General features: G+C 40.0%; 1 protein-coding gene across 1 annotated transcript in view; it reads right to left on the reverse strand.

Annotated features, from left to right (window-relative positions):
* Positions 1–771: 771 nt before the first annotated feature.
* Positions 772–11596, reverse strand: part of prkcbb (protein kinase C, beta b) — a gene marked incomplete at its 5' end in the record, with an annotated part of 71605 nt that continues 60780 nt past the window's right edge. The window contains 2 exons of the mRNA XM_080511524.1: positions 772–4393; positions 7974–8114. Coding sequence (XP_080367650.1) covers positions 4217–4393; positions 7974–8114 — 318 coding nt within the window. The 3' untranslated portion in view covers positions 772–4216. The remainder of the gene's footprint in view (positions 4394–7973; positions 8115–11596) is intronic.

Here is an 11596-nt window from a genome sequence, read left to right on the forward strand (position 1 = left end):
GTTAACAATATAATGTACCAGGAGTAGTAAGTGGTGCAACATACAGTTATTAAAAGTAAATGTGCGGCTTGTCAGAGCAGCAGCGGCAGCTCCGCTACAGTGGATTGTGAGCGGCTTTAAAGGCGGCGGGAAGCGGCTGAGTGGCTCAGCAGGGCTGTGTGTATGTAGGCCGTGTTCTGCATGTTATTTCCTTGAAGTCATCAGACCTACGCTCCCCATCAGAGAAAGGCTCTTATGATAAGTGGCAGCCATGAAATATGCACAGCCTGTTGTAGCCGCCTGCCTCGCCTCACAGAGCTTCGCTTTGCATCCTCGTCTCCTCCCTCCATCTTTCCCTCCTCACTACTGTCCCTTCTTCCACACCTATTCCTCTCTTCTCCGATCATCCAATGCTGCTCATTGCTTCACTCGCCCTCCTGCTTCTGCACAACCTGTCTGTCGTCCTCCATCACCATCTTTATCCGCTCACCATCTTCTGTCTTTTGCCACCAGATCTTGTTCTTACAAAACATTGAGTGTTTGTCTCAGGAAGTAATCTTTCAGTTTCGTGTGAAAAAGAGGTTGGAAAAAAACCCACCTTAAACATATAAAAAGATACACAAGTGTGGAAAAAGCGTCAGTCAATGCAAAAACCTACAATATTCTTGAAAACATACAAAATAAATGTCCTAAAAAACAGATTGAAAACGACATTTAATATTTTAAATTCTTTATTTTAGGTATGTATCTCTTTTTATGGAAAACAAAAAAGAAAAAGAAAATTTTGGCACATGGAAAGCATTGTGAAAAGCATTTTTTTCTCCTTTTTTTGATATAAATATGCATTTTCCACACAGCGCACATAACAACAGCTTGGATCACACCTTTGAAGCACTGCTGACACAAAAAAACATGGACCATCCTAATATGTTAAATGCATATAAGTTTTATCTAATAAGGTCAAACGAAAGCTCTTTTTTTCATGCAGGTCATTTATCTGTTCATTCAGCAGGAGCAAAACCATGGAAACAGAAACACCAATCCAGGAGTACGACCCTTCCTCCTCTCCACCCTCTAAATACTGACCACATGTAGAATAATCGGTTAATATGAACATTTGACACTAATATATGTTTATGTATAGGTAAATATGTGTGAGTATATTCTGTTGCTGTTAAAATGCAGGATAACAATGACTGAGATAAATACTGACGATAGTGGTGCGACACAACAGTGGACGTTTTGGGGATAATGGGGTTCATCCAGTTATAAAAACACACTAGCAGGTTAAGAAAAAACTGGAGATAGCTGACAGGACCCACCATGTCCAGATGTAAATCACTACTTACCCTCCAAAAATCTCTTTTTAAGTGTTTATGGGAGGCTGTGTGAAAATATTCAGCAGCAAAGTCACCAAAGGATACAATAATCCTCAATGCTGACTTCTGCACTGTGATTTCCTGATAGGGCTTTTTGGTACATTAGTTTTCTACTAACCCTTTCTCAGGGCATAAACCAACAAAATCAGGTTGGGGAACCGAGAGTCCATCAGTGTGGCTGTTCTCTGCGATAGATCCGCTATTGAGCTCTGATCTTTCCTAATGATATTCTGAGATGTCTGTTATTACCTCCCTGATGATATCTTGGCCACCGCCATGACAGCGGAGGCTATCCCGTCCCTCACCAGACCAGATAAGTGTTCAAATAAAGAAAAACTCTAAGACTGCACTCCTGCAGCTCAATTTTCATTGGAAAAAAAAAAGAAAATATAAATCTGAAGTGGAAGCCAAACACATTCAGACCGGAGGAAAATCTAACGAAACATGCCTCAAGACAGCGACAACACCAACAGCAACATACACCACTGTCAAATAATGATAATGTAAAAACTATTGCAGGTAAGAAAACAAAAGAACTCTAACTTTTAAGAGGGCAATAATTTTTGCTGCCTCATCAACTAACAATGAAAAGCAGGGACCTGAGCTTTCTAATTGGCCCCAAAAGAATTAATCAAATTGATTTATGATTTTGAACTATTGTCAGCTTGATGGTCAGAACTGTGGTTTACTGAACGATATTGCACTGTACTCTGGTGTATGGTATTGTATTGTGGTGTAATGAACTGTGCTGTACAGTACAGTACAGTAGTCTTGTCCCGTCCTACTTAACTGAACCTAGTCTCATTGGAATTGAACTCTGAAACAGTTTTTTTTTTCTCTACGTCAGCATCTATCATTACAACTACAGGGCTGACATTTTCAGTTGTGGATATGTGTGTAGACACGTTTGCCCACTTTGAAGAAAATAATCTCTGGAATGATAAGACAAATACCTTGACCGCATTGGCAAATTGTAACCTATAGCTTCAAATTTTCCCATCAGCCGACTTTTCTGCTTCAGTAAGTGTCATTTTGACCTGTGTCCACGTGGTTAAGCAATTGTAAGGATGGAAATTATCATCCCACATAAAAAGAGGGCTACTTAATAGACACCGATCACAGTGAGTTAAAACACCGCTGCTAAAAAGCTTGACAAAAAGTTTAAGTCAAACAATGTATTGATCCCATTCATGAGGTTTTGCTTTAGTCGATACGAAGAATATTTGTTTAGTTTTGTCCTTTTTTTTTTTTTTTTTTTTAGAAGCACAGGATAAATACGTCACTCTGATTAAAAACAGAGTGCTTGGCCCAACAAACCTTGCAGGGCACCAACGGTGGGCTTTCTAGGCAATTTAAGATTTAAATCGGCAGTCGATGACAATTTAAATACAAGAAAATATTTTAAATCTAAATATTCTCATTCAAACTACATCTGTTATCTTGTGCCACCTCCAGAGTGGCTGGTTGGAGGTAAAGTGGATCTTACTAATACTGCCTGATATGACGGGAGCCTGCCGTCACTGTCATACCAACAAACGTAAACACAAGGCCGGGCAAGACGCTGCGAAGGCAGCATGGACACACGCACGAATGCAAATGTGCACTTTCATACACAGTGCTCGTTCACACTTAGAAAACATTGATGTGCAGGCGCATACACACACTGTAAACAAACACCTGGGTATTGGAATCATGCTTTTGTAAAACACTGCTAGTCTCTTTCATTGATTAAATACTAGATAATAGGAGTATAAGAAATAGTATTGTCTATTTTACTGACTCAAACCTTCTATTAAAAACTAAATTTCCCCACTGCATTTTACTAGTATCACCCCACCAGTTGATTGGGTAATGCTTTCTGAGAATTAAAATGCAGTCGGGAGAGAAGGTCGTGGGCTACTTTTGATATAGCAACTCATGCATGTATGTCAAGCATTCCAGTTTTAGCTAAGATAAGGATTAAACAGACACTAATATTATTGTACGCTCAATAAAAAGCACACAGAAATTACTGACAAAAAAGTGCTGGAACAACCATGGAATGAATAAAAGAAAAGTTAAGATACAATTTTCACCCAACATAAAAGTCATAACATGGGAGGCTGAAGCTATTTTACATGTCGAATCTTGCAGTTGTGTTGTTAATCCGCTGGGGTTACCCATCCTTTAAAAACATTTTGGTTTTCCAAAAAAAGTGGTGTCGTAATTGTCAGAATGTTTTTTCCCCCCCCCATTTTAAAGTGAAATGTAAAAGGTCACAGTTAATTTTGAATCATTACTTTGATCATATAATGGTAAATTAAACACACACTCTTTGTTCACACTGCAAGGAGCACAAGTTGAGAATTACCATAAATGCAAAACAAGTCTGATTAAAAAAAAAAAGCATGTGGCAAATAATTTTCTTCAAATGTCATGTACGGTGTCATGCAGAATATTATACTCCATTGGTTCAAAGTAATAAGACCCTTGAAAAGCAAAGCCAAGAATTTTTTTTTGCTGTGAATCCTACTTGTAGCAATAATTTGAAACATGATCGCTTTGTTTGATATCAGTTTGGTGAGCTGGATATTTCCACGAGAGTGCTACAATTCATGCAATCATATATTTGAATCCTCAAGTGGGAATCAACACTTCATCAAGGTGGCAACAGAGTAGAGAACAAATCTGGGTTATATGTGATCGGAGTTAATTCTGTGTTTCACGTTAATGACATTTTTTGACGGCTGTCACACAAATAATTTCAAGGATATCATTGTGTGTGTGCGTGTGTGCGTGTGTGCGTGTGTGTGTGTGTGTTTGTGTGTGTGTGTGGGCGTGTGTCTTCATGTGCCCATGCTGGAGCTGAAATCAGGGAATCAAGCCTGCTCTGTGGCAGGGCTGGTAGCATCAGCTCCTGGGAACTCCGGGTTGATAAAGGAGAATCCCTGGAACTCGTCTTGATCCAAGTTCTGAATCACTTCCTCGTCAGGAGGGGTCAGCACCGGCGGGTGGCGTGTGAAAAAACGGTCAAAGTTCTCAGCTTCACGTCCGCACTGTTAAGGAGGGCGGGAAGGGATGGAGTGCCGGGGGGAGAGGGAGGGGTAGAGTGGGGATGGAGAGGAATGGATGGATTGAGGTTGGGTGGATTGGAGGGGGGGGTGAAGAAGGAAAGGAGAACAAAAGAAGGGGAATGGCAGGTTGAACCAGGGCGTGAGATGACCGTCACTTGAACATGGTTTCAACTATCAGAACAAGTGTCTACACTCGAGGTGTGCTTCATTTAATGCTCCTGCAGCCGTGGAAGAGGGCGCCGCGTCTCCAGCCGCTCTCACTGGAGGATAAATAAAGCACGCCTCAGGTACCTTCTCCTTGTTCAGATATGTGAAGCATCTCCAACTCAAAATTCTTAACACAACAGGGCCACTGAAGTCTCAAGCAACCTGTGGTAGTGCACTACATCCAACAAGGGGCCATGCCTGTGTCTCGCATGGAGCTGCCACTTTTGGGTGATGAAGAACGCCGATCCAAACCATCCCAAACACAAATAGCTTCTATTTTGGCATTGCCTCTGAATTGATTGTTTCTAACGTATATGATATAAAGGTAAATGGGATTTATTTGAAGGCTCAAAGCTAACGGCGACTTTTTTTTTTTTTTTTTTTTTTTTAAATCAGTTGCTGCCAACTGAAAATGAGCAAATATTTAGTTTCATGTTCTATTAGGAGTAAAGTATGTATTTATGAAATTTAGAAATCATTGCATTTTGTCTATATTTACATTTAAAACAGCATCCAAAGGTTGCCCAAATATTACATGATGAATAATTTGCTGGGACAGGTTCTTCATCACAAGCCAATCAAAATCTTCACTATTCTGCCTTCAAGGAAATGACTGATAAATCACTTTCAATTCCACATTAGGTGGAGCTTGTTTTATTCAACAAGCAATTTGCTAAAAAAGGAAGTAATTGTCCATTTAAGTCCACTCATTTCTGTCTTCTGACCACTGGAAAGCAAAAAGAGCCGATATAGCCCTGAGATGTGCGTTCGTCTAAGTACATAAAACAAGTTATTAACTTGAAAACAATATTTTCCCGACAAGTATGCCTTGCAGGGACTTTAGGCCCAACTATTTCTTTTTTTTTCTTTTTTTTTACCCCCCATCTCCATCACTGAGCTTTAATTAACACAACAAGGATTCAGTGTCCTCTGACAACATCACCCAGAGGAAAACTACAAACTCATTAAATCTCTGTTACTCAGAAAACTAAATGAAATTAAGCCAGACTGTTTATAGTTTGGGGAAACGTGTGAAATGAGCAATACACCAGGGTCAGATAGTATTTGCAGCTAATTACTTGCATTTGTTTTAACCTGTTTTGGGGGGAGAGCAGATGAAATAAATGCCACAAAGTTTCCACGAATAAATGTCGTAGCTCCATGGCTTCGGATTTTTACAGGATTTTTGAGGAAAAGGTTTCTGTGGTGCACTCCAGGACAGGTTTGATTTGAGATTGGGCCTCAGAGCATGCAAATAAACAGAAACATACAAAAAAAAAACTTTGAACACAAAGAGGACAAATAAAATGTGAGAGGACAGATGGGGTGATGCATGGTCACGGCAAACAGATGGAGTGGTGAAGATGTGGATGGGTGGATGACATCTTTTTGCACGATGATGGTGGATGGAGACTAACAGTAGATTAAAGGACAGATGAATGAGGATGGTCACACAGTGACAGTGTTAAATGGAAGTCTGTGGTGATGGCATGAACAAACTCTCATGTGTTGGATGAATTATTAAACCAGCCCGCCAGTCGGTCTGTCATTTGGTCAGTTGGTCATTCACACGTTCATAAAGTCCCATTCCCACCGATTACACACAGTCTGTAAAGGGTACCCAGCTCGTACAACAGAGTCGTCAGGAACAATCCGGAAAGTAGAACGAGCATCATGCACCTTTCAGGAACAATACAACACACAAACGTAACTCTTCAAAGAAAAATGATTGAAGCTGGGTTTAGTCACAAATAAAATGAACTGAAAAAAAGTCTGTGTAAAGCAAATTTAGAAAAGAAAAAAAAAACATTGAAATAAGTCAGAAACTTTACTCTGTGTAAATGGCTATCAGCTTCTCCTTCCTGTCTGACCATATTGTGATTATATGTGGACAACAACTGTTGTATACGTATATATGTATGTAACTCAGTGAAAAGTCAGGTTTTAAACATGCAGTTATTGCTGTTAGAAGGGAAAACTCGCTGTATTGTTGTACGGTTTTCTTTTATGGCTTTGTGTCTCAATTGTCTATAAATCTCTTACCATTAAAATATGTCTGAGATCCTATTTGCACAGTAACAATCGTGGTGAGGAATTTAAAGCACATTTTTACCGCTTTACACAGACTTTAAATCTGCACTTGCTTCAAAAAAAGGTCCAATAACATGGCACCCATAGAGGATCAAAGAACCATTTTCAGATAAACTGCACCTCCAATGCTTATGTGGACTCTGCAAAAAAAGTTCCAGATCTAAGACTGGGTATGCGAGAGCGAGAGCGAGAGCGAGAGCAAGTGACAGGGCAGAGGCATGAAAGACAACAGAAATTAGGAAGACTAGATCAAACAGAAATTGAGGGAATAGAAGAGAAAAAGTAGAGAAGAGATGAGAAAACATATGTCATCCCCCACACCAGAGAACTCTGGAGCAAAACGCCAGTGTTACAACAGCCAGGTCCGAATGGCAACTTCTTTCACATGTGCACAGACACACAGAAGCATACAGAGACTGCAGTATAGGCTACTCCAATCACACGTAACCCAGAGTAAGCTGCAAATCAGAAAAACTAGCCGCATGATGGCCTAAGGCTGAGTACGTGTACATATTATGTGCATACATGGCTGAGTATTAGATGACATCATTCCGACTCTCGTTATGATCAAACAAATTCTTTTCCTATAAAGAATAATTCAAGTAATGCAAAACACAAACACAGTACTTCCAAGTGACTTTAACAGAAGCTGTATGGATGTGCACTTATTCCCTGGAGGTTTAGTCTGAACTCAGTCTCACCCCCACAGAAAACAAAATCCCTTTCAGGTTTCAGAATAATGCAACTGCACCAGGCAGCAGACACCAGCTCTGTGTGTACATGTTTAAAAGAGTCGCCACCAACAAACTCGTTTGTACGTCCAGTCCACAGGATTCACTCTCTTTCTCCGTCCACAGAGGAATTATCACTGCACTCGTCTCCCTATCTCCCTCTACATCAACATTTATGGCGATATGATCATCACCAGCTCTGACCTCTGATCATCCGCGCACATTCTCCACCGTCACCATCACAACTTCCCAACTTACCTGTGCATACTGTCTCAGACGGGGAGGGGAGAGAGAGAGACAGACGTCACATTGAAAGTGAAAAGATAGGGAGGACAGAGCTACGCGTTGAAAGGAAACAGAGAGAGTTAGACTGGAAGAAGGAAAGACGAGCAAAATTGGGAAGCACAGTAATGCAGATCACTCTAATCATCCTGGTCGGCACTCATGCGTCGACCATGTATTTAGTCTTCCCGCTCAGGTGCTTTGCACGTCCTAACTTGTGGTCACGTTGGGTTTCGAGGGGTCAGACTTACAGCTCTGGGTTTGAAAGGCGGCTGCACCTCCTTGTTCTCCAGTTTCTCCCAGTCCATGTAGCGGAAAAAGCTGTGCTCCCTGATATCTCGTTCCCCTTCAGGGCCACAGCCCAGTCGTTTCGCTGGATGCTTAGTCATCAGCTGTGGGAAAAAAAAACAACAACAACGGGAAATGATTATTGTACATAACTCCTGTTTCCTCAACTCTAATGATTATTGTGCTTGGGAAAAAAAGTTATGGAGAGAATTTGTAAATTATATCCAGCTTTGTGGTTCAATCACAGCCTTACAACATCCTACAACATTTGACTTTGTTCATCAATGTCTAATCAGTAATACTGCAGGATTTTAAGAAAACCACTAAAAATGGTGCAAAGGTATCACATTAACACCACCTTGTCAGAATCTGAAATACTTTTAAAGTGTTAAAGGGATTTGGCTTGAATGAAAATGTAAAAAACAACAAAAGAACACAGCATGCCTTTTATCACTACCACTGTGTGGAGGCATAAGGCCAAAGCATACAAGTTGGCCAACATGTTTGAACTGGCATTAGCTTCAAAATGCAAATGTTTGTTATGGAAATGTGTTTTTATGCAGGTTTATGCATTCAGTACAAAGTGTGTATAAAATGTACCGTCATGCAGTGTTAGTGCTACAAGTAACTCGTGGGATCGCAACAATCACCATTTTTAGAATCTATCCCGGTTATTCGGTGTCAACATATCCAAAAAGTGTGAGTATGAGAGGTATTCATATGATGATAATTGAGAATGAGTTCAGAAATACATGATGAAAAAGTTGAGCTACTTTTACTTCAAAGTATTCTTTTTCCAAGTCTCGTATTACAGTAATTCACAATCACTTTGTAACGTTTACGACAGGTATAATGCTGACCTGCATCTGATCTGCACTCAACAGTGCGTTGCTGCAATGCCCCAAATTTCCCCTCTGGAATCATTAAAGTTTCATCTCATTTATTCCTGTCTCTTCCCCTCAGAGTTTCAGACCACGATTGTTTCATTCAGCTCAGTTCATAAAAAGATCTCAATAAAACTGTTAGTGTCTCTTGATTGTAATTTCTTTGCCATCCACATACAGTATTCCACTACATGTTATCTTTAGATGCCGCTCCTCTGGGACCAAAAACAAGTCGCCACATTACAGCCTGCAGACAAATGAATAGCTGTTGTTTTTTCCCCTCTTATACCGCAGCCGTTGTCCGCAGGCATAATTAAGGACCGTTTACAATGTCTGCCCAGACAAAACCTGAAGAAACACATCAAGTTTAGTGACGTCAGTGTGTGTGTGTGTGTGTGTAGGCGGGGTGTGCCTCCCTAAGGAGCAGCAGTCATAACTCATTACATTAGAGAGAGAATAACATTTTCCAAGGGTCAGTCAACCTTACACCGAGTACACACACACACACACACACACACACACACACACACACACACACACACACACTCACACACACACACACACACACACACACACACACACACACACACACACACACACACACACACACACACACACACACAAATATTTAATTCCTTTCCATTTTAAGTGTACAGTATGTTTTCTCGTCTGTTTCACTTTTTTTTTTGCAAGATTATAACACATATTTTAAGGTGCATGCAGCAGCAGTAAAACACAAATGTGTTATATACTGTAGATTCGCTTTTTTTGTTTGTTTAGCCCTAGAAGCAAGCAATTTTGTTATGTCTTGTTAGTTTGCATTAGTGAGGTAAATACTACAATCATAATACTATAATACATTGTAACATGTAGCTTCCTAATGGCAGATTTTGAGTGAGACATTTAACAACAGCAGAATCTATTGATTGCACAGTAAACTGACTCGCAGTAGATACAATTTGACAATTACATATAACAATCTATAACATCAGCTGTAATAATTATCAGGGTTTTTCCGCAATTGGTGAGCTTATAGCTTGGCTATATGTTCAATGTTGTTTAATGTTGAAATAAGCTATACTGGCTGCACAGTGCTGCAAGAATATTCTGTGTGGAGTTTGCATGTTCTCCACATGCACGTGTGTGCTTATTACATGCACTCCCCTCTCCTTCCACAATCAAAAACACACATTTGAGATGAACTCAATCATCATACAATTACAAATATGAAAGAATCAGCATTTTAAAAAGACCTATTTATATTGCTTTTTTTTGGTCCATTGTCTTCATGGGACAGCAAACCACCATTTGTACACATTAATGTGTCCAGCATTAATGCATACAATTCAACTTTACATCCCAAATGATTTATTTATTTATTTATTCAAAATGGAAATATCTTGTAGCATTTACAAAGTAAGGGTTCATGTAGTCTTGGCTCGTACACCCCCCCACAATTACAGTGACTTAACCCAGGCAGTGCTGGCAGGGCGCAGTGGGAGCTGTGGGGGTGGACGGAGGCGAGCTTTCATGCTCCACTGAAGATCCACTGTTGTAGCACTACAACCCCAGTAATCATCACTAATACATAACACAGCACCATGTGCGAGTGTGTGTATCTCAGTCTACATATTTGTCATTAATTTGGCAATACCCATGCCTTTAAATTTCTGATATAGATAAGCATATCTCAATATACACTTGCAGTATCTATGGATGTTGAAGTGTGTGTGTTCTGTGTTTATCAAAAATCTCATAAAAACAAACCTTTTTAAAATAACTGGGGAAGTGAAACTTGAAAGTGTGTGTTTCTTTCTCCCAGATTTATTAAAAAAAAACAATGCATTTCCTCTATTATGATTAAAAATGCATATTTTAAGCCTTTTTGTAGTTTGTGCATCAGTAATGTACATTAATTGTGAAAGACTAGACTTCGAACTCTCAGCAGAGGTTTGTTCGATCCTTAATGTTGACGAAATCCTGTGTGTCAGAGAGACAAACTAGCATGTGAAAAAGGACTAGATCTAAACCTCTCCCGCTCTATGTGTGTGTGTGTGTACGTGCGTGTGTGAGAGAGAGTGTGTGTGCGTGTGTGTGTCGTTTGCCATGATCAGTGAAGCGTAAAGTTAGCAGATGAGACAGAGAGAAATGGGTTTCATCGAGAGGACCCGATCCATTTATAGCAGTAATCAACTCACATACACAGTCAGGATGCAGACTTACTTTAATTCTATACACTTCATCTGACCCCGAATAAACAATGCGTTGCCTTATTCTCCACATTACTGACTAAGCTCGGGGTTGGGATTTCTTTACTTGTGTAAATGAGTTGTGTCCGCCATATTGTTACCACTAACTAGTATTCTGACAAACATGTCCATATTTGTACAACATTAAAGTCACACTGAGCCTGATCTACTAAAGTTTTGGTCGAGAAAGACGAGTGCAAACTCAATATTACGCTCACAGACGTTGAAGGAGAAGCTGATCTACAAATGGGATGTACTAAGGATTGTGCCTGTCAGCCGTGTAAAATAACACACCCAATCCATGAAGCGCCTGCTTGACTATGGAATAATGGACATGTCTTCCAGATTGCGCAAAATACTGGGAGGAGTGTATGCTAATAGAGTTGTTGTTTGCCAAATTCAGATTACTTTGCTGTAACGCTCTGATGTTTCATAATTCCTAAACAAAGTCCA

Source organism: Blennius ocellaris, assembly GCF_963422515.1.
Source record: "Blennius ocellaris genome assembly, chromosome: 16".
Taxonomy (NCBI): Eukaryota; Metazoa; Chordata; class Actinopteri; order Blenniiformes; family Blenniidae; genus Blennius; species Blennius ocellaris.